A 24025-nucleotide genomic window follows, 5' to 3' on the forward strand; every position below is an offset into this window, starting at 1 on the left:
TTCCAATCTCCCCAGGGAACAGCCCAGTTGAAGGTCTGGATTACTCGGGGGAGGGATGAACAGCTGGGGGGAAATTCCTCTGCTGAGACCTGCACAGTAGAAGCCAGATGAGGAGGCAAAACTATGAGGTATGTGCAGTAGGAGCCTAAATGGTGACCTAAGGGAAGGAGTCTAACCTGGGAAAATCTGGGAAAAGGATTGGACAGGATCAGGGCAGGAAACCCAAGCAGATCCAGGAGAGGGATTGATACAAGGTGGGTCCAGCATAAGCCTGCAAAGTTAGGAAGAAGATTGGTTAGGTTGAGAGAAAGCTTACCCCTTCCCAAACCCTAGGAGATATAATTGCAGTTTAACGAAGACCCCCATGGTGGCACCCTGGTGCACGTGCCTGTTCTCTGTCCCCTTAGCAAGTGCCTGAGCCTGCGTGTGGCAGCTGGCTGGCTGGATCTCAGCCAGGGTACCATTGGCCTTGATGGTGGACATGCATGTGGGGAAATGAGACACAGAGACATTCTGCATTTCTGGGTCCTGGCTGTCCCGAACCTGATGAGCTTGGGTGCAGGCTTGTGGGGCAGAGGCTGGACTTCTTCTCCAGCAGTGACAGACCTGAGCCATCTGGTTGTGGATGAGGCACTGTAGCAGCCTCTCCAGGGCCGTCTATGCTCTATGTATCCCTCCCATAAATCTTGCTAAAACACCTTACATTCTCTAATGTGTAAGTCCCTAGAAATTCTTTTCTTGCAACTTTGCATGAGAACTCATTTCCAGACCAGTCCCGCAGACCTGCGTAGGTCCAGGCCCACGTGTGACAACATTGGGATATATGATGAGATTCATATAAACTGTCATACGCTTATAATTTTAGAAATGCTAGTGGGGTCTCCTCAGTCAGGAAAAATGGCCATAATCAAAGGAAAATGTGTTAGTGGGACACCATTTTCTTCCTTTTTGCAGCTTATGCAGGGGTGGGAATTCAAAGTCTCTGAGTACTGAAAATAGAAGAGAAAAAATCTTGTAAGGTGCGATTTTTGCTGTGATGCTCACCTTTGACAGCCCCTGGAAAAATGAAGACCACCTAAAAAGAGAGGCAACCTCCAGATGTAAAAAGGAGGTTTTCATTGCTGATGAGCCCTTGTGAGATCAGATGTCTGACACTTGGAGGCTGATGATTTTCCAGGCTGATGTACGGTGTGTATTTTTGAGTGAGTCAATTAGAATTCTAAGACTGACAAGAGAGAAGGCTTAGGAAAGCCTTCTTAGTCCTTGGCAGGCTGGCCCCGCCTTGTCCAGGCTTTGCTGCTCTTGCAAGAAAAGCAGCTGACTCCTGGCCTGACCAGGGTGGCTCAGTGTGTTGGGCATGGTACCACAAAGCAACAGGCCGCAGTTTCGATTCCTGTCAGGGCACATGCCTGGCTTTCAGGTTCAGTTCCTGGTCAAGGCGCCTACAAGAGGCAACTGATTGATGTTTCTCTCGCACGTTGATGTTTTTCTCCCTCTCTTTCTCGCTTTCTTCCCCCCTCTCTAAAAATAAATTGTTTAAAAAACAAGGAAGGAAAAGCATCTGACTCTTGAGATATGGAACTTACAGATCCAAACTGCCTGGACTGGACTCCAAGGTAAAACCTGAGGCTGACTGCTGCTGGGCTGTTTTAGCCTTAGTTTTTGCTGTGCTGGCCTGAGAGAGGTCTCAGTGAAGAGAACCCAGACTCTCGGGTCTTTGCACACACAGGACATCCCTCTGTGGGGCCCTAATTCATAAAAACATCATGGATGCCAGCCCGACTTTCTGGGTCACGATCAAATGCCCACAGGAAAAGACATTGCTCTGATTGACCATCTGGAATAGTGACCATCTGGAACAGATTATCTCTCTATTTTTCACTGTAGAGAAGGAAAAAAAAATCTTTTTCCTCTATCCACCTGAGGGTCTTTGATGGAGCCTGCAAATTAGACTGACAAAGAAACAAATTAAGAAGAGAAAAACAAACAAGTTCAGTAATATGTGCCTCATGCATATTCATGAAAGTACCCAGTGATGAGTCTCTCAAAGGCATGGTTAGACCTTGGGCTTATATAGCATTTTATCAAAAGGACAATACACTTGTAGAAAAGAGATGAGACAAAGGGAAGAGACTTTGAGCTTCCAGGGGCTGCAAATTGTGGGAAGGTAAGCATATGGAGGAAATTAATGGAAGATGAGAACTGGGAAAATAAGGTTTGTGTGTATTCTTTCTGGTGCCATCTCCTCTCTGGTAATAAGACTGTTATCCTTTCCTGGTATAGGAACTGGGCAAGGGAGGGCACACTGACACGGGGAACTGATCTTCTTCGTTCAGGCAGATAGGGAGGGCAAACAACTCGTCCTGTGTCTGATTTTTCTCAGTTGCTTTCAGCTCAACATGGGCCTCCTGGTATAGAGGCGAGCTGCATTTCTGACTGGTGGTTCTTGCTGAAAGCTGTGAGTTGGGAGAGGACACGTTACAGGGAGTGTGACCCTCTCCTCCCACTCCTGGCAGATTAAGCCGCGGACCTCTGTCCAGGCCCTCTCACTGCCACCGACTTGTTCTTTTCAATTTTCTGTGTAGTTGTGGTCTGTGAGAATGGAGCGATAGCTCAACTACATGTCTCTTACCTTTGTCCCAGTATACACACCTTAGTAAGGTATATATATGGTCTGATTGTTAAATGCAAGTGACCCCAGAAAATGGTCGCTCATTTCTAGGCTCATCATGTAAATGATCAGGACAAAGCAGTGAGGAGTGATATAAACCCACTTTGAAAATTTAAAAAAATTCAGGACTTTGGGTCATTCCTAAACATGATATCTCTTTTTGGTTAAGTTGTATAAAAACACTCTTTTCCCTCTTGCATATAGCCTGGGTCTGGGCAAAAGAGAACAGGGGATAATTGAGAAAGAATGAAAGTTATGTTGTCGAATGAGACACTTTGATTTGTAACAATGAAGAAAAACAAAAATTCAGCAACTGGGGAGGCACAGAGCACTAATGATCTTTGTTTTTCAGAATTGTTCCTGGAAGCTGTCCTTCCCTTCTAGAGGAAATCCCCCCATTCCACCTTTCCAAAGTGTGCTAGAGTGCTTGGAATTCAGACTGCTGAGCCAGTGAGCACAGGGGACAGCAGGGGGATAACAGGGGGGCAGTGCAGTGGGGACCAGCCCCTGAACTCTTCACCCAGAAAAGCTCAGATGTCATCTTCACTCACGAGGCATATGAACTGGTTGGTATCAAGGTTAAGCAAATGTTTGGAAATAACTGTTAGGCAATTCCTCTACAACCAAGGACCCAGCTGAATTTTTTGGACTGGACTGAAAGCCCTCCAGTGGAAGACCACACCTGGAGAGCCTATTAACCTGTACTGCCCAACTAAAGTATCTTTAGCTTGGGATACCTGGATGACTGTGAATTCTGTTTCCAGGGGCACCATATATGTCTTCTGAGATTGTCCTTCTTACGTATGCATACAGTGATAATGCCTCAGCCCCGGGAGGCAGCCAGGTCACAGCCAGAGTTCTGCTATGCCATCAGGTAAAAAGGGTAGTACAGAAATTCAGAGAGGAAGTGCCTTGACTTCCAACATAGACCTTAATAATTAGTAGGATGACTAAATTCAGAATCTCTAAGTGGCAGAGCCGAGGCCCATACTATGGGATCTCACCCTGACATGGAAGATCCTACTGACAATATTTTGGCTTTAAAGACACCCTAGTTAAGGGACCAAGGGGAGGACTGTGCAGAAAAGCATTAGGCTGGAGACCACAATCTTTAGAAAGGCCAGTTCGCAAGGTTGGCTCTTAGCTGGTATCTGGGAACTTCGATTTTTGGAGTGTTCCCACCATTCCCTAACTGATAAGCATGGTTATTGTTTATGCAAATGATATGGTTAATGCTGACACCTGCTAAGCCCAGGTGTCCTTATGTAACTAGTCCCCAGTGGAACCACTGGCCATGAAGTCTCTAACAAGCTTCATAAGAGTTGTCCCAATTTGATGCTGGAGGAATCAAGAAGATCCTATATGCTCCCACCGGGAGAGACTCCAGGAAACTTGTGCCTTGTTTTTTTCATTCTTGGACCTGTGCTTTTTCCCCTGTACTGATTTTGCTTTGTATTGTTTTGTTGTGAGTATGACTCTATTGAGGCCCGTGAGTTTTTGCAGTGAAACCTACCAGACCCACAGATTGTCTTGGGGACTCCTGATGTGACTTCTTAGACTTTGCATTGGAAAAAACAATGCAAGAGCTATTCGGTGATGCAAGTCCACGTGGAGGCGTGAAGGAGACCAAAGACGGGCAAAGACTGGCCAAGTGTGGCTCCCTCTCCGCCTACCCAAGCTCTTGTGAGGATTTTCCTTTGTAAGACTCTCCTTCCCCAAATGGCTGCTCTTAGATTCCCAAACCATGGGGACGCTGGCTAGGAACACAGCACCATTCTTGGGCATAAATGGGATAAGAGTCTATTTCCTGGTAGATGCCAGTTGCAAGTATGTTTCCACATAATTTAATAGAGACAAAGAAGCAGGAACATCAAAACTCTTCTTTCTTAATCTCAGATTGCAAGCCAATGTTTCTCTATAATCATTGTGAGTGTGTGTGGGTCCCCATACTCACCACAAAATGCAGGGGACTACAAAATTGTATTCAGCAGGGAGGCAATTGCCAAGATATTCCTGGGTACACAACAACCCTGGTCTACAGCAGCAGCTGCTGACAGGGCACTGGGCTTGGCTGAGGTTCCTGAGCTGCAGTGAGGGTCACAGCCCCCCATAGCCCTAGGATGGGTTAGCTACAGAGTGAGAGTGCTAGTTCCAAGAAGGAGCTAATGTGGACATGTTGAGAATAGCATGGCGTGGCTGTAGCAATTACCCTACCCCGTCCCCCGCCGCCCCCATCCAGCTCTAAACAGAGAACTTGGGGAATTAACATCACTCTTAGTCACACATGCAAGCCACACAATTACTTTTATTGTGAATTGAAATTTTAAAATTTATTGTAATATCACTATCACCAATATACATTCATTATAGTATCACTATCAGAAAATATATATATATACACATACATGGCTGAAATCAAAAGTAACATGTAAAGAATACTTTAGGGTTAATTAAAAACTAGTCTTCTAGGAGTGTCCAGAAGATAGCCCAGAAGGTTAAATAGTAATGGGATAAAAGATGTGAGATTGTTGGTCGGTAATCACCAGCTATGAACCTTGGCAAGAAAAGGCAGAAATGGGGGATTTGTGGCGAACTGAGGGCACACTAAGAATTAATCACATTTTGTGAGTTTGAAGCACTGTTTCTAGTAGTCATTTCTTACAAGAGCTGCAGACTACAGCTCTTATGTGTGGCTGGTATGGAACTGGTGAGACAGGCATGAGAAAAGAGCTCTCTAACAATGTACCTTAAAGCCTCACAGAAGCAAGACCAGCTCAGTCAGCAAGCTCAGACTGGGGAACCCCCGCCTTCCCATCCTTCTTCCCCTCGTGGCAGTTCCAGGCACCTCCCTCCCCTTCCCTTTCCCTCCCCTCTGTTTCAGCTCTGGGGTCAGGGAGCTCGCTGAGAGGGAAGCCGTTTGTACCCTGGCCCACTTCTTCACGGCCTTCTTCCAGCTCTGACGCTGGCAGGAAAAAACTGCTTATGCCGGAAGGGCTGTTCTTCAACAGGCGGCCCAGCTCCCTCTCAAAGCACTCGGCTGCTTGCTGCAGGTCGCCATTCATCTTGTGCATTAACCCTTGGAGATACCAAGAATTTGGTGCATTTTGAGGAAGCTGATTTTCAGCTCCATTCTGTGGCTGGTACTTCGCCTTTTCCTTCTCAGTCGCTTTTGTGTTTACGGTCAGAAGATTTAAATGATGTAGGACAGAAGTGTCTTCAGACGTCCCCTGATACTCCTGAACGTTGGAATCGCCCTGATGGAATTGTTTCTTCTCAGCCTTCGGGAAAGCTGTCTCAAAACATTCTTCTGTTTCCAGCTCAGTGAGGTCAGAATATGCATACACAGGATCTAGTCCCTTTTCAATAGCTTTATTTGAATACTGCCTAGCATATTTCCTTAGTTCTTCAATCTTCTCTCTATTCCTATCAGTTTCAGAGTCCTCCGTGTCCTCAATTTGTTTTGCTTTGGCTCTATAGCAGGAGGCAATCTGCTGACAGATGTAGCGGCTGTTTGGCAAGGATTCCAGCGCCTTTTGAAACAGTTCAATAGCTTTGTCTAGATCACCTTTTTTTTTGTAAAATTTGGCGGCACTGCGAAGGATATCAGTTTGGCAAGGGGCTTTCTCCAGGGCCTCCGCCACCAGTGGCTCCCCTTCGGCTTCTTTATTTGCCATCTGCAATTTCAGTGCCAAGAGAACTTTGACATACTGATTGTCAGGACTGAGCTCAATGGCCTGCTTGAGAACACTGTTGGCGAACTGCTTTGGTGGCTTCTCATCCAGACGGTACATTGAGATTGCCAGTCCAGCGGCGAATTCTGGGTTGTTGGGTTTCTTTTCTAGAGCCTTTTCAAAATACACCTTTGCCCTTTCATTTCGCTTTCCTCCACACCTTAGCAGGGTCCACCCTTCTTCACAGTCAAGCTCAGGACACTCAATACTGTAAGGATTGGAATACTTCTCGCACACCTGTTTGACCTTGTCTAGGTAAGCCTGAGCTTCTGAGAGCCTGCCCATGTGGTAGTAGACCCAGGCGTAGTTACCCCAGGTGACCAGACTTCGGATTTCTGCTTGGTCGGCGTGCGCTTGCTGGATTGACTCTTCAGCTTTCTGTAAGCATTCCAGAGCTGCCTCGTTTTGCCCACGCAGGTGTTTTATGTAGGCCAGCAAGTTGTACATGGTAGCTTTGAACTCAATGTTTAAAAATTCAATCTGGTTACACACTCTCTCTTCGAGATCAGGTGAGATACTTTCTTCCTTAAGTAAGCCCCACGTGAAATGGCATTTCAGCTGTGGAAGGATTTTCTCCAGCGAGTTCTTGCTGACCTCACTGTGGAAAAAATAAACATGGTCACTGTGATGGGCACTCTCCAAGCATTAAACCCTGTGATGCAAACAAAGGTTAAGTGTGCGTATAAACTTGAATAGGCTACGCGATGCCCAGGTGTCTAGTTAAACATCAGTTCTGGGATATCTGTGTTCCCAGAAGAGACCCGCATTTGAGTTGGTGAACTGAGTGAAGCTGATTGCCCCCACAGCAGCCAGTCTGTTGAGGGCCTGAGGCTGGGGGGTGCGGCTGGGTGAACGGAACATTGGTTTGCTCCTTCCCTCCAACTGGGATACACACCACTGGCTTTCCCGTGTCTGCAGCTTGTAGCTCATTTACATAAATATGTATTCTAGCACTAGGTGAGGATTTTTATTGGAAAAAGTAAGGGCAGTCTTTTAAAAAAGCAGGTAAAGATGAATGTTTACAAATTAAGTAGAAATGACACAAAAGGGCGTTAAAATTCTCAAAGAGGAAAACCAAAATGTCCAATTGTAGAAAGCCCCCTCTTCCCTTGCAGGAAATGAACATAAAGCTGAAGATCCAGCCTGATTTTCCAGCTGGAAATGTACAAAATCACTTAGAAACACCCATTGAAGTCACTTTCTATGAACCCATTCCTTACGTTCAGTACCCACCTACTTCTGGAGAATCCAAGACAGCAGCCAAGTAGGGGTCAGCTCCACTCATCCGTTCACAGACACTGACCAGATTTGAAGTCAGAACTCAGAGGAGAGGGAATGAAAGTATCTGTGAGTGAGAGTGCGCGGAGTAGAGCGCCGGGCGTGCGTGGAAGTACGCGCGCAGGAACCCGCCAGCCTGTGGGGGCGCCCTTGGCAGAGCGCCCCAGGCTTTCCCGGTGGCCCGCCACCACTGCCCAGCCCAGCCACCGCTGGGTGCGCAGAGTCACAGAGTTGGGTGGCTTAGCGCCCAGAACTACCAAAATGGCAAGAGAGGGCCTGGGAGGTGTGGGCTTCAGAAACGGCGTGTCAGGGACAGGCAGGGCCGAGGCAAAAGACCTCTGGAAGAAGCAGGGACATCATACTGCCTCGTGTTAAAAGAGTCAAGAGAAACTTTATCTAAAATTGTCAGAGGCCCTGTAAGGAGCTGGCCAACCTTGACTGTGAGATACTGTGTGACTTTTAGAGAGAGGGAGAGTGTGGAGAATAGGACCCCCTGGGACCCGAATTACATCATGGGTGCCATAGAGACACTCTTTTAAAAGGGGAGCTGAGAGGTATCCCAGGCTTGGCAGGGGCCAGGTGTGCAGGCCAGTGTACCCGAGTGGGATGCAATAGCTTTGCTAACCAAAAATCTAGAGGCAGAAAAACACTGAGGGGAATGACCCGACCCAACATAGGTAGCAAGCAAAGGGCAGGGCAGAGTGGAGAATTTGGGTGAACCTACTGTGGGAGACTGGCCCCGTGTCTTAGATCTGGAGGGCAGGAGCTGAATGTCTGAGATTTGCTCCTATAAGCCAGAGCCTTACACGGACAGGCAAACCCAGTCCGCACCTGTGGGATTATAGGCTCTGCAGAGTGGGGAGGTTCGGGCCCACGAGTTTTCTGTTGCTGTGTACGTTTCCTCAGGGGAAAGAAGAGAAAGGCCTTGCATCAGCACTGCGTGCTACGCAGCTCCCCAGCCCGATATACTAAACCCAGCAGAGCAGAGCAAAGCGCAACAAGATGCTATATTCTCTCCTGAAAAGCTGTTTAAGTTTCATTCCATATCCTTCAAGTTTGGGTGTAATAAAACACCAGGTTTTATAATAAATATAGTTTATTTCAAATCTCATACTGCTCTTCCCTTCTCTTCCTCCATGCTACCTCTTTCCTCCTCCTTTGTATATGTTTTTAAAATTCCATTTTCTCTTTTGCTATGACTTGTTTCTAGTCTGCACTGTTACTATTACTCCCCCTTCTAGCCTCTCAGAATCATTTGTGATTGTAATTAGCTCACATTCCTTTTCCTGTTCTTGAAATGCCCTTATCCTCTTTCCACCTTTATCAATCTTTGTTCATAGGTAGTGGATAAGGAGCTTGTTGTTACAGTTCTTCAATCTTATTTCTAGATTGTGACTCTCCTTGCATTTTAAACTTCAAATTTCACTGTTCCCCTCTGCTACACCATTTTGCCTTCCTCCTGCCCTTTCCTTTTTTTGTTTTAAATATTAATTATTCCTTCTTAGCCAAATTATCATCCTGCGCTCTTAGTATTTCTTCTCCCTTTATCCTCTCAAAATAACTCTTCTTTCCTCTAGACATCTCTTAAGCTCTTCTTTCTGTCCTAGTGCCTTCTTATTCCCATTCCACCTATATAAATCTTAACTTGTTGGTTGTTGATATCTCTGTGGTAGAGATTACAGACATATTTTTCTGCAATTACAGACATATTATTTTATGTATATATATACATATTTTTTTGCTGTAGTTGTCTGTTTTTTTCTCTCACTGGATATACACAGATATACATATTTTCTTTAAATTTCATCTTTAACCTAATACTGTACACTTCTCTCTTATTCTACCTTCCCTTCTCCATTTTTTAATTACAAAGCAAGTTTTCTTTTCTTTACTGCTTTGCCTTGTCTTTATTCCCTACTCTTATTATTGCCCTTCTCTCTACCCTTGCAAACTCTCTTTTCTTTCAGTTAGTCATCTCATATTCATTTTTCCTTTCTTATAATAGTCTTAATCTCTTTATACCTTTATTAATATTGGTGCATTGGCTGTTGACAGTGTAATTGTGGGTGGGGGATGTCTTTGTGGGGGTGGGCCTGTTTCCTGAGCTGTTTGGTTTTTGTTCTGGCAGCACCTGTACAACAGTATATAAGACATGGAGGGCGAATGACTCTCAGTCAGTCAGCCAGAAGGAAGAACCCACCAAAGAATGACACAACAGCAACCAAAACCCAATTACAACCACATGAAAGGCACACAGGGCAGTGCAAGAGCATCAGGGGCAGGTGACCAGGAGATTGCACCACCGAGACTCACAGGTCTCCTACCACAGAAGAGCACACCACAAAGACAGCGGGTCAAAGCAGATAAACCTGCCAAGCAGAAAAAAACAAGAAGAGTTATCTAAAATAGGGAGACAAAGAACCCCCAATTGAAAGGAAAGGAAGAATCCCCAGAAAGACTGCTACATAAAATTGAGGCAACCCAAGTATCAGACTCAGAGTTCAAAATAATGGTTATAAGGACTCTCACTGAGCTCAGTGAGAAATTCAAAGAATTCCAGAAGTTTCAAGGAACTTACTGCAGGCTACACCAGCATGAAAAAGTGCATAGAAACTATCAGTAAGAGACAGGAGGAAATGAAAAATACAATATTTGAAATGAAGAACACAGTAAAAGGAATTAAAAAGCAGTTATATGAAGCACAGGATTGAATCACTGAGCTGAATGAAGGACAAGGTAGAAAAAATTCCCAGAGAGAGCCAAAAAATGAAAAAAGACTCAGAAAGAATGAAGAGGGGTAGAGGAGCTGTAGGGCAACATGAAATGTAATAATATCCATATAATAGGGATATCAGAAGAAGTGAGGAGCAAGGGATAGAAAACATGCCAGAAAAAAGTACTGATAGAAAACTTCCCTAAATCAATGGGAGAAAAAGTCAGGGAAGACCAGGCAACACAGAGGATCCCAATCAAGATGAATTCAAAGAGGCCTACTCCAAGACATGTCATAATTAAAATGACAAAATTCAAAGACAAAAAAAAATCTTAAAGGCAGCAAAAGAGGAATAGCCAGTAACATACAAGGGACCCCCAATAAAGCTAGCAGCTGACTTCTCAACAGAAACACAAGAAGCCAGAAAGGAATGGCCAGAAATATTCCACATAGTGGAAAGCAAAGGCCTGCAACTGAGACTACTCTACCAAGCAAGGCTCTCAATTAAAATGGAAGGTGAAATAAAGACTTTCCCAGACAAAAGAAGGCTGAAAGAATACACCTCCACCAAATCCGCATTGTGAGATATGCTAAAGGAGCTGCTTTAAAAAGATGAAGACAAAAAGTGAGAGAGAGAGGAACACAGGTACAAAGGGGAAAATGGCAATGAATTAGTACCTACTAATGATAGCCTTAAATGTAAATGGATTAAATGCTCCAATCCAAAGACATAGGATAGCCCTGGTTGATGTGACTCAGTGGATTGAGCGCGGGCTGCAAACCAAAGGGTCACCAGTCCAATTCCCAGTCATTTAGGGCACATGCCTGGGTTGCAGGCCAGATCCCCAGTAGGGGCCACATGAGAGGCAACCACACACTGATGTTTCTCTCCCTCTCTTTCTCCTTCTCTTCCCCTCTCTCTAAAAATAAATAAATAAAAATCTTAAAAAAAATAAAACAGTATAAAAAAGGCATAGGGTAGCTGAATGGATAAGAAAACATGATCTGCATATATGCTGCCTACAAGACCCACCTCAGAACAAAAGGCCTACACAGAATAAAAGTGAAGGGTTGGAAAAAATATTCCAAACAAATGGACAGGAAAAAAAAAGTTGGGGTAGCAATACTTATAACAGACAACACAGACTTCAAAACAAAAGCCATAAAAAGAGACACTGGACACTTCATTACACTCAAGGCAAAACCCCATCAAGAAGACATAAACATTGCAAACATATATGCATCCACCACTGGAGCACCCAAATACATAAGGAAAATCCTGGAGGACTTCAAGAAAGATATAGAGAGCAACATACTTATAGTGGGGGATTGTAATACCCCACTGTCAACAATGGAGAGATATTCCAAACAAAGAATCAATAAGGCTATTGTGGAACTGAACTACAGCCTAGATCAAATGGATTTAACTGATATGTGCAGAACCTTTCGTTCCAATGAGGGAAAATATACATGCTATTCAAATATGTATGGAACATTTTCAAAGATGGACCACATGATAGGACACAAAACAAGCCTCAAAAAATTCAAGAAAATTGAAGTCATATCCAGCATTCTCTCAGATCACAATGGTTTGAAACTGGAAACCAACCTCAAGAAAAAAATCGAGAACATTCAAATTCATAGAGACTAAATAGCATGCTATTAAATAATGAATGAGTTAATAAGGAGATCAAAGAAGAAATTAAAAGTTTCTGAAAACAAATGAAAATGAACACACAAGAGACCCAAACCTATGGGACACAGCAAAGGCAGTCCTGAGAGGGAAGTTCATAGCAATATAGGCCAACCTCAAAAAGATAGAAACATTTCAAATAAATAACCTAACCCTACAACTACAAGAACTGGAGGAACAACAACAAACAAAGCCCAAGGAGTAGAAGGAAGGAACTAATCCAGATCAGAGAGGAATTAAGTGACATAGACACTAAAAGAACAATTCAAAAGATCAATAAATCCAGGAGCTGGTTCTTTGAAAAGATAAACAAAATCAACCAGCCTTTAGCCAGACTCATCAAGAAAAAATGAGAAAGGATTCAAAACATTAAAATGAGAAATGAAAGAGGAGAAATTACAACTTATACCACAGAAATATAAAGGATTATAAGAAATTACTATGAAGAACTATATGCCAAGAAATTAAAAAACTGAGCGAAATAGACAAATTTCTAGAAATATAATATTCTAAAACTGAATGAAGAAGAATCAGAAAGTCTGAACAGACTGATAACAGCTGGTGAAATTGAAGCAGTAATAATAATAATAAAAAAAACTCACAGCACACAAAAGCCCTGGACCAGGAGAATTTTACAAAACATCTTACAAAATGTTTTACAAAACATTTAAGGAAGAACTAACTCCTGTCCTTCTTAGACAATTCAAAGAAATCCAAGGAGTGGGAAGACTCCCTAACTTTTTTTATGAGCTCAGCATCATCCTAACCCCCCCAAATAGATAAAGGCACAACAAAGAAAGAAAACTACAGGCCAATATCACCGATGAATGTAGATGCTAAAATCCTCAACAAAATATTGGCGAACCACATCCAGCAATACAGTAAGCAGATCATACACCATGGTCAAGTGGGATTCATCCCAGGGATGCGAGGATGGTACAATATTCACAAATCAATAAACGTAATCCTTCACATAAACAAAAGGAAAGGCAAAAATCACATGACCATGTTAATAGATGCTGAAAATACATTTGATAAAGTATAGCACTCATTTATGATAAAAACACTCAGCAAAGTGGGAGTAAAGGGAGCATACCTCCACATAATAAAGGCCATATATATGACAAACCTGCAACCAACATCATTCTTAACAGGCAAAAACTAAAAGCTTTCTCACTGAGATCAGGAATGAGACAAGAATGGTAACTTTCACCACTTCTATTCAATATAGTATTGAAAGTCCTAGCCACAGCAATCAGACAATAAAAAGAAATAAAAGACATCCAAATTGGAAAGGAGAAAGTAAAGCTATAATTTTTAAAAAATATTTTATTTATTTATTTTTAGAGAGCCTGGAAATAAACCCATGTCTCTATGGTCAATTAATATTTGACAAAGGGGGCAGAAGCATAAAATAGTGTAAAATTAGCCTCTTCAACACATGGTGTTGGGAGATCTGGACAGGTACAAGCAAGAAAACGAAATGTGACTACCAACTTACACCATACACAAAAATAAATTCAAGGTGGATATAAGACTTAAATGTAAGTTGTGACACCATAAAAGTCCTAGGGGAGAACATAGTCAGGAAAGTCTCAGATATTCTACCCTGCAATGTTTTTGCTGATACGTCCCCTAGAGCAAAGGACGTAAAGGAAAGGATAAACGAACGGACCTCCTCAAAATAAAAGCTTCTGCATGGCTAAAGAAAACAGCAGTAAAATGCAAATGGAAGCAACCATATAGGAAAATACATTTGCCAATGATACCTTGGACAAAGGTTTGATCTCCAAAATATATAAAGAACTCACATGACTCCACTCCAGGAAGACAAAGAGTCCAATTCAAAAATGGGCAAAGGACCTGAACAGACACTTCTCCAAGGAGGACATACAGAGGGCCCAGAGACATATAAAAGGATGCTCAGCATCACCAGACATCAGAGAGATGCAAATTAAAGCCACAATGAGATACCACTTCACACCTGTCAGAATGGCCATGATAACCAAATCAACAAACAACAAGTTATGGTGAGGTTGTGGAGAAAAGAGAACCCTAGTGCACTGTTGGTGGGAATGCAGACTGGAACAGCCACTGTGGAAAATAGTATGGAATTTCCTAAGAAACATGGAAGAGCCTGGGACAACTTTTAGCAAATCCCCCTTTGCCTCTTCTAAGCCTTTGTAGGTTGGGCTTGACATCGACCAGCAGCATGTCTATGTATTTCCTATTGATTCTGTTTTTCTGGAGAGCCCTGAATAATGCACACCCATAAGTTTTCCTAGACAGAAGAGCAGGTACTTTCCTCTTGCTTCTTGGACTCACTTTAACTCACAAAGCACATCGCTTCCAGTGTGTGAGCAGATATGCACAAGGTGAAGTGAGGTGGATGAGATGGGATCCCTGCAGTGAGAGGAACTGGATTTCTCTTGTCCTGCTCAGTGACTGAGTCAGGGCTTGGTCCTCACACATTCTGAGGAGTAAGCTTTATTCAGCTTTCTAGTGTCCCTCACATGGCTACTTTTTGTGTCACATTGCTAGTTTTGGGCATACTAAGAAGAAAAAAGATTATCCTGGCCCTCTCTGCCCCTAGGAGCACACAGTCTGGTTAGAAGGAGCCATGAAAAGACATGAAAACCCATGGAATGTTTGCCACCATGCTATGTGACTTACTCCTTTTTCATTAATCTTCACTACCACTTCCTACATTCATATTGGGACCCAGGAAGGCTCAGTTTCAGTCTGATTGAAGTAGTCTCCCTGACAGGCCAGATCCCCAGAGAGGATGAATTTGTTTCAAGAAAGAAACAAGCAAAATAGACACATTTGTGTTTTGTCCATTGGAAGATACCAAGGGTGATCACTTGCCTTACTTTTGCCTGGAGTCACGCAAGATCTCCAAGTGTGTTCTCACACCTATATTTGCCTAAGGCTTGGGTATGTTTACTGAGTTTGTGCTCCTCCTGTTTTACGAGTAGATGCTTGGCATGTCGAGAGTGGAGAGAGCCCCCCGAAATCATTAAACCCAGTGTGGTCCACATGGTTTTGTTTCACAGACTAGCACAATTTTAGAAAAAAAATTTATGAACCAAATAGGACTGCCAACTTAGGTGGCAATACAATGACACAAGGGGAAATATCATCCTAAAAGATACTCATCATCTAGTCTTAGCAATAGTTTATTAAAAAGAGAGAAAAGCAGCATTTTTATCATCATTCACAACAGGAAGTCCATAATGATCAATAAATACTTTAAAAATAAACAGACTAAATTCTCCAATCAGAAGATATAGAATGGTTGAATAGATAAAAAATAACACCCAATTATATGCTGCCTTCAGGTTTAAGGACACACACAGACTGAAAGTTTGGGGATGGAATAAGATATTTCATGCAAACAAAAGAAAGCAGGGGTAGCTATTCTTATACTGGAAAAAAGAAACTTTAAGCCAAAGACTGCAACAAGAAGCAAAAAGGGTCCTTTTTTAATAATGAAGGGGTCAATCTAGTGAGAGGATGTCATATTTGTAAATATATGAACGCAATACATGAACACCTAAATCTGTAAGGCAAATATTAATAGACCTGAAGGGAGAAATAGCACCGCAATCATACCAGGGACTTCAATACCCCTTTTTGACAAAGGATAGATCACCGGACAAAAATCAATCAGGAAACAGTGAACTTAGCCCAGGTTAGACACTGCAAATGACAGGTTAGACCAGATGAAGTTAAACATTTACAGAACTTTCTGTCCGACAAGAGCAGAGCATACACTCTTTCCAAGCACACATGGAACATTCTACAGGATGGATCGTATGTTAGGCCACACAACAAGTCTTAATAAAATGTAAGACGAGCAAAATCGTTCAAGCATTTTTTCTGACCACTATTATTTGGCCATAATAGAGAAGGGAATCCTGCCATTTGTGACATCACTGATGCACCTTGAGGACATTTATGCTGAGTAAACAAGGCAGACAGAGCAAAAGAAATACTGTGTAATATCCCTTATATATGGAACCTAAATAACACAAATCAAACTTGTAGAAATGGAGTAGAAAAGTGGTTGCCAAGGGTAGAGGGAGGGGAAAATAGGGAGAAATGTGTACGTGAAAGGAACAAGCTTTCTGCCCTGAGCTGAATAAGGTCTGAATGTATCACAACAGTGGCTGTAGTCAGTGCACCACATGGTACAACTAAAATGGCTAAGAGAGTGGAATCTAATGTTCTCACCAAGAATAAAGGGACAGCAGAAATGTATAAATATGTGAGGTGATGAGTGTGCTAATTAACTAGATGGACGAGGGAATCCTTTCACAATGTATATGTATAGCAAACCACTACAATGTACACTGTCAATAGCCTTACACTTTAATGTGTCGATTATACATCCATAAAGTTAAATTTTACAAAATATTTTCTTAGAAATTCTTGTCACTTTTTCTTCAGTGTAGTTTAAGTACATGAAACACTCTGCATTTTTCACCTTCGATTTTCATTATATATTTGTACATGTTAATTGCATATTTACATATCCATATATAATTGACATTTATGATAACATTAACATATTTAACTGGATAGATGAAAATAAGACATTTGAAGTTAATTCTGATTTAACTAAAAATACTATTGCTTTTCTAAAAACCAATACATTTGCCCAGGTTTCCCTATTTACTGATATCATGTGTATTTCAAAGTTGCTCTAAATACTCTTTATATGTATATGCATAAAATTTAATAAATCACTGAGCAACAATTAAATTCAGATATTTGAAGGAAGGACAAGCAAGTAGGTAGAATGATGGTGGTAGTAACTTGACAGAGAGAATTATCCAAGTTCAGGTGAAACCTGGGGAGTTGAAGGCTCTTCCTACCTGGAGACCATGTCTCTAGTAGAAGACATTGGAGAGGTAGGGAGAAGTCCCTCTGGCCCGGGAGGAAGTGTCTCACAGACTCAAGCTGCAGCCTTGAGGTTTTGCTGACTGAAGCAGATAAGAGCAGCGGCACTGCCACTTCTTAGGAATCACCCAGAACCAAGCCACTGACAGGGTGTTGCGCTGCCACCCACAGACCTCAGGCTCACCTCCTCCCGGGGCCTCGTCAAAGCCATGACTAGAGCAGAATCTTGACATTTTGAGAAAGAGGCCCTGTTGAAATAGTAAGAGTAGGAGTTCCCAGGGAAATCGCTGAGGTGGCTGGTCCCACAGATGCTGTGTTACGTGCCAGCTGACTACGTGGAGGAACAGGCAGAACCCACGCCCAGTTATTTGGTCACAACAGGCACAACCCAAGGAGCCCATCCCTTCAAGGGACCCTCCAGAGCAGTGTTCCTCACACATCAACGTGCGCATGGACCAACCCACCTGAGGATCTTGTTAAAATGGACTTCTGAATTCAGTAGGTCTGGGTGCTGCCTTTATAACAATCTTTCCGGGGTGTCGCATGCAGACCACGCTGTGAGTAGCAAGGGGCCAGGAGGACATCATTTTTTGGAAGTGATTTCCAATCACCAGTTTCTCACCCCTGAAATAGCCCTTCAATAGGCAAACTTCTATCATCACCCTTCCCTCCCCTCTGACTCGTCTTCCACTTTGGGCTTCCTCCACGCGCATTTACACACATACGAGGCAGTGTCTAGAGGTACGTGTGGTCCTCTTTAAATATACATTCCCCCTTTAGGCTTTAGTTCTGATCAGGATTTCAGGAAGCAAGGCCCAGGAATTTGTATTCTAATAGAGCACTCCCGTTGGTTGTGATGCTGGCCGCCTGCAGCCCAGTTTGAAACTCTGCAACGCTTTTCTCCCGGTTCCCAGGGGAGGTCTGGCAGGTTAGTAAGAATCCATAGTCCTCAATTCCAAAAAGGCAAATGACAAGGTAGAAGCGACCTCATGATGGATTGGAATATGGAGGGCTGGATTAGTCATTAGCACTTTGCTGAGAAATCAGCATGCTTTTAAAATGACCACAACCCGCACAACAGAACCCCGAACCCTCCGATTCAGTCTTACAGAAAAGAAGAAACAAAATAGGGGCCAGGACTTCCAGGGACCGTCCAGCAGGCCCTGGTCCTCATGGCCCAGGAGTTGCCTGAAAGGACGGGAGCAGGATTTCCCTCGAGTCAGCCTCGAGGAGCGCCAGTTCCTTCCCTGCTACCAGCAGCAGGCACTGCCCAGGCAACCCCCCTCGGTGCCCACAGGCTGTCCGACTCTAAACAGAAAGAGCCACAGAAAGAAAAATGCACGAATTGGTAAGAGAGATTCGTGATTAAGCTAAGCTAAATGCACCTTTAATCCAGAAGCAAACACTGAATCAGCATCATTCTGGAAGCCGCATGACAGAACAAGGTTTGTTAGAAGTGCTCCGCTTCCTGTCAGAGAAGCAAGGCATGTTTACCTCATGATGGCTGTTTCCCTGGAGTTCTGAACAGCTGATTTTATGTTCTGCTTGTGCATCGCAAGCAAGTGCTGAAGAGGTTTCCGCGCCCTGTGCTAGCCCTTAGGTCTGTGCTTTTAGGGAGGAGAAATGGAAAATGAAACCGAGGCGATGCTGTCAGGGTTCCCGGTGAGGAGACACTGAGAGTGAAGGTGTGAGAGCTGAGCTCACTCTCCTTTGGAAAGACTGTTCTACACAGGTTCTGGGATCGCTTTCGAGAGTTTGTAGAAAGGCACTAGAGACGCCTTACTGCTAGAGACTCTAGTCCAGTCTGGGGCAGGGCTTGGGCTTGGGAAACTGTGTTTTCTACACACACGCTGGAATCTCTTTTGCAGGAGTGAAACTGACTGTCATTATGATTTTCATTAAATTTAACTTTAAATCCTAGTCTTAGAAATCATATATATGTGTGTGTGTGTGTGTGTGTATTTATACATACACATACATACTGTATTTTTAGGACTATAAGATGTAGTGGACCATAAGATGCACTAGGTTTTAGAGGAGAAAAATAGGAAGAAGAAATTTGAAGGAAAAATGTGGTAAAATATTTAATAACATTTGACCCCGCTCCACCACTGCTCCGCCCCAGCAATCCAGGTAAGCTACATTCAGACTATAAGATGCAGCCCCATTCCCCCCCAAATTGGGGGGAAAAGTGCATCTTTTTTATTTTTTTATTTTTAGAGAGAGGGGAAGGGAAGGAGAAAGAGAGTTAGAGAGACATCAATGTGTGGTTGCCTCTCACATGGCCCCCACTGGGGACTGGGCCCACAACCCAGGCATGTGCTCTGACTGGGAATTGAACCGTGACCCTTTGGTTCACAGCCTGCACTCAATCCACTGAGCTACACCAGCCAGGGTGGAAAAGTGCTTCTTATAGTCTGGAAAATATGGTGTGTGTGTGTGTACATATGTCACCTTCAGAGATGAGCCTTTCTCCCAGGCAGCTCCCCAAGGTAGCAGAAGACAGGAGCCAATATCTGACTAATGATCTGGATCTCTGGCAGGCTAAAGTAACGTCTTCATCTAAGTTATGTTTCAGCTCCCGATCCCTCAGGTGCAGTGGCTTCCTGGCTACTTTCCCATGAGGTCAGACAGAGGGACATCCAAAAGAATCCTAGAGCTGTCCTCAAGACCTGAAGAGAGGATTTATTACTCTTACCTACACTCCATTGGGGAGTTTGGGCTTTTGAGCAAATAGCCAATATCCCTCCACTGCAGTTCTCGGTATCTAGTTCTTGGCTCTGCCAGCGCCAGATGGATTAATAGGAGTCTGTGGGCCATGTTTTACGAAGCACTGTCCCAGCGGTGTTTTGAAAGCCAGTTTCTTAGTTTCTTGCTGGAGATAATGTGGTGAGTCAGATAATCTAGCATCCAGGAATATAACCACAGGACACCTGGGATTGGGGTGTCTCTTTGACCAGCTCTAGATAGTTCTTGACCACATCATTTAGCCTCATTTCCTTACTCTGAAAATGGCCTAGAAGGAATTGTCTTTTTCCTTCCATCCAAATGATAGAAAACTATGCCATGGGAGATCCACTGTTACCTTCATCCAAGGTGTGGCCCTAAGGAGTGAGTTGCCGTCAAAGAGTGGTCCTCTCTCTCTCCAAGTAGGAGCCCTGAGGGCCTAGTCCTCCCAGTCCCTGCCCCTTCTCTCTAACATGAGCATAATTAAAAGCATTAAGACCTTTCACCCTTTTGGCCTTTGTGCACACAGCCAAGAGATGCTTGGAACTAGATTTCAGCACCCCAGTAATGACCCTATTGACACCTCTCTATAGTGAGCTCTTGGGTACAGAACTCACCCTCTGAGCCCCATTTTACTAGAACATGAGGCTAATAAAAATGAAGAGTCCTTCCTTCATAGGACTATGGGAAAGATGATGTGAGATGACACGTACAAAGCACTTCGAGTACCCTGCCAGCTGCCGACATGATGATATGGGTTAAGTGTACTTGATGCGTAGGATGGTAAGTGCACTTGACAGAGTACACTACCAACTACTGATCATATAGGAGCCATGACAACCATGATTACTGGTATATTAGTGTTACAGTTTTAAGTGAGTGGAGCAGTGAACAGAGCTCCTCAGTGGATGGGGAGCTCTGGCTCTGGTTGTCTCCCATGGGACAACCAGCAGGTGCTGGGCATTTCCCCGCATGGCTCTCCTTTTGACAATTTTTAGCACTGCTGGGGAGGAGCAGTCCAACCTGCGGGGATCACTGCAGCCTCTGGGAGCAGGGCGCATTGAGGTGGACTTTGGTCCAGCCTAGTCCAGAATGCCCACGTCAGGTTTCCTCACATCAGGGGCTCTGGACACACCCAAGCATGGGTCGCTGCAGGACCTCTGGGGCAGGCCTGCTACCAAGGCTCTGGGCAGGACCAGTTTTTCTGGTTAGCCTTACTCGGGCAGGCACAATTAACCAGGGGCTCATCATATGAAAAAAAGGTAACCTGAGGCCCTTGGCAGTGAATGACTCTTACCCCAGCATCTCCTGTCCCACCCCCTAATTTGAGTCTGCAGAGCACTGGGAGCCCTTGGGTTTTCTTTTCCTCAGTCCCTGAGTGGCCACCAGGGTCCTTCCTCTCCACAGGTTGTTTGATGGGAAAGGCTTATTTTCTCTCAGTTTTATTTCTCCAGAGGCTCTGTGTGCTGATAGAACTTCAGCACTTCTATGCAAGACTGGTCTATGTGCACTTTTTAAAATCAAGTGTACTGAAGTTATACTTCACATACAATAAAATACATCCATTTTAAGCGTACAGTTTGATGAGTTTTGACAAACGTATATACTACGTACCCATGCGACTATCACCGCTCTCTTTATAGACTATCTGTTTCATCTTCCAAGTTTCCCATGTGCCTTCCTAGTTGCTTCCGGCGCCACCCCGCACCAGCCCCTGGCAACCATTTCTCTTTCTCCCAACACTAGAAATTAAGTCCGTGTTAGGAAAAAGATTAGGTCATTGTGTTTTGAAAAGAAATGATTTCCTGCTGCTCACCAGCTCTCATTGGAGCAATAAAAATCAACTATAAGCTTTCAATTTGTTTTCATATAAGAAATGGGGGGAAATTCCATCTGTAAGAATTGTTTCTTCTACTTCCCACCATGACGTGACCCAACTTTCCGAGCAAAATTCCTCCCAATGGGAGTTGGGTTTGGACTACCAATTCCATTTTTAATAATGTCTGCTGAAAAGAAAAGCTTCCTTTTTAAAATGACAAGAAGAAAGCCTTTTAGTCCTTCAAAGAAAAACCACCATACAGAGCAGTTCCCTTAGTTCTCACACTGAATCAGCAACCTTTGTTCCAGGGCGCATTTAACCAGGACTGCCAAGCCTCCCTCTCGTTTGGCTCCCGGCTCCCGGCTCCACCAGCTGTTTCGGGAAACAGTTCTAGAAATTTAAGGGAGCTGAGTGCATAGAACAGAAAAATCCCCAGAAATAAAAAGTGCCAATGCTGAAAAAGGCATGTTTAAGTCCATAAAAAACAGACAACTCAGGAACTCGTCTGAACCTGAGAAACTCAGCTGACTATTTGCACTTACGATCGGCAATGTTTATGCATTCTCATTGCACTGACCTCATGACTGAACTCGGCTTCTCTGCTGGTCTCAGAAGCTGAGGTCCAAGATGATTTGCTCTTCAGAAATCTTCCTGGTCTGTGGCAAGTCAACGCTCAAGGAGCTATTTAAAGGTGAAGTGGGGCTTGGGAGGGAAGGCATCAGAGAAAGCATTCTTTTCATTTCTGAGTGATTACGAAAGGGAAGAGGAATTGGAAAGTGAAACTGATATTAGGTCAGGAGGAGGAAAAGAATACTTAAGCTTGATGAGCTCTGCCTCAGCCAAGTACATTGTTTAAAAATGACTCTGAAACTATGTAACTGGAACACATCTCTGGCTACCCGCCACTAAAGCCAGTCCTCCAGAGGCAGGTACTGATGCATGAAAGAAAGTGGTTTATTTTCAGGTGCCGGCCACCTGGAAGATGGGGGACTCACATTTCAAAGCCCATCTCCACATCTCAGTGGAGGCGGAGGTTTCTGTGAGGAAGAAGAGGGGAACAGAACAAAGAGATCAAGGAAGGAGGTTGGAAAGCTCTCCACCTGCAGACTAGCACAGCCCATTCTGATAAGGCCAGTGTGCATCGTCCTGGTCTAGTCACCCTGGTAGGTGCATGTCATCATGCTTTAGTCATCCTGGTTCCTCGTCATCCTGACTTTATGTCCCTGGCTCCATGGTTGAAGGTCAGCAAATCTTCTGGGACTGGGATGCCTGAAGGTTGGAGTCTATATTTTGAAGTTAATTCTTAGGATTCTTATAGAAACATGCTGTTTAAACACAAGCTACCTATCAGTCAGAGCCAGCACTTACAGAAACAATGTCAAAAGAATGGTGGGGTGAGTTACAGTTTTCCACTGTTACAATTAGAAGTCACTACTCCCTCTGACCACAAATTTAAAGTGGGTCACAGGAAACTGAATTTTTAATAAGTATGCAGGAGATTCAGACATAAGGGTCTATGGGACCACACAATGTAGAAAAATGTTTCCAGAAATATTTTGTGAAAAGTAGTTTTGTCCAGTAAATTGATCCGTGGGAGTCCAGTTTAATTCTGTGTGTTCAATTGACTAGCTCCGGGGTTACCCTGAGTCACACACCACTGAGCCCGAATTTTCTGTTTTGCCCTGTGCTAAATACAGGAAGCCAAGCCTGGAGCAAATCTCCAGCAGTCTCACTTCCTGAGTAACCTGAGGCAAACATTTCGTTTTCCCAGCTGTAAAATGGGAAATAGTAACATGTAATATTGTTTAATGGCTGGCTAGCTAGCTGATAAGTTTACATACCTATATTTATGCTTTGAGCTCTGAAGGAGTAACATTGCTCTAGGAGATTGTTTTCATTTTTATAACGTTTCTGAAATGGCTCAGAATGAACATCCCCAGAATGTGCCACTTTGGCACAGGGACTATTTTAAGCTGGAGACAGTCAAGACCCAGCAAACTCAAGGAAAATTTTTACCTCTCCCTTAACTGCCTTAAAGAATTTATATAGGCACGAAACAATGCAAACAAACTTAGAGGTTAAAAATAGAAAGCAATGATTGCATTTGGCTGGTGTGGCTCAGTGGACTGAGTGCTGGCCTGGGAACCAAAGGGTCACTGGTTTAATTCCCAGTCAGGAAATCATGCCTGGGGTGTGGTGCAGGTCCTCAGTAGGGGGCATGTGAGAAGCAACCACACACTGATGTTCCTCTCTTCCTCTTTCCCTCTGTCTAAAAATAAACAAAATTAAAAAAATATAAGGTGATTTAAAAAGCTTGCTTTCTTTTAAAAAATATTTTATTTATTTATCTGTAGAGGGGAATGGAAGGAGAGAAGGAGAGAAATATCAATGTATGGCTGCCTCTCGTGGGTCCCCTGCTGGGGACTGGCCTGCAACCCAGGCATGTGCCCTGACTGGGAATCAAACTGCGATCCTTTGGTTCGCAGGC

At 43.7% G+C, this 24025-nt stretch overlaps 1 protein-coding gene across 2 annotated transcripts; it reads right to left on the reverse strand.

Moving 5' to 3' along the window:
• Positions 1 to 5015: 5015 nt before the first annotated feature.
• On the reverse strand, positions 5016 to 22298 carry IFIT3 (interferon induced protein with tetratricopeptide repeats 3). Of its 2 annotated transcripts, none has more exons than XM_053663933.1 (2): positions 22115 to 22298; positions 5016 to 7000 (listed from the first exon to the last, which is right to left on the reverse strand). In XM_053663933.1, exons 1-2 carry the CDS (start codon positions 22117 to 22119, stop codon positions 5446 to 5448), a joined length of 1560 nt encoding a protein of 519 aa, XP_053519908.1. In that variant the 5' UTR covers positions 22120 to 22298; the 3' UTR covers positions 5016 to 5445. The 2 variants fall into 2 exon arrangements, with proteins under 2 accessions (XP_053519908.1, XP_037012506.2); XM_037156611.2 differs by lacking the exon at positions 22115 to 22298 and adding an exon at positions 18486 to 18579.
• Positions 22299 to 24025: the final 1727 nt, after the last annotated feature.

This window comes from Artibeus jamaicensis, unplaced genomic scaffold (genome assembly GCF_021234435.1).
Source record: "Artibeus jamaicensis isolate MK-2021 breed Jamaican fruit bat unplaced genomic scaffold, CSHL_Jam_final contig_332, whole genome shotgun sequence".
NCBI classification, from domain to species: Eukaryota; Metazoa; Chordata; class Mammalia; order Chiroptera; family Phyllostomidae; genus Artibeus; species Artibeus jamaicensis.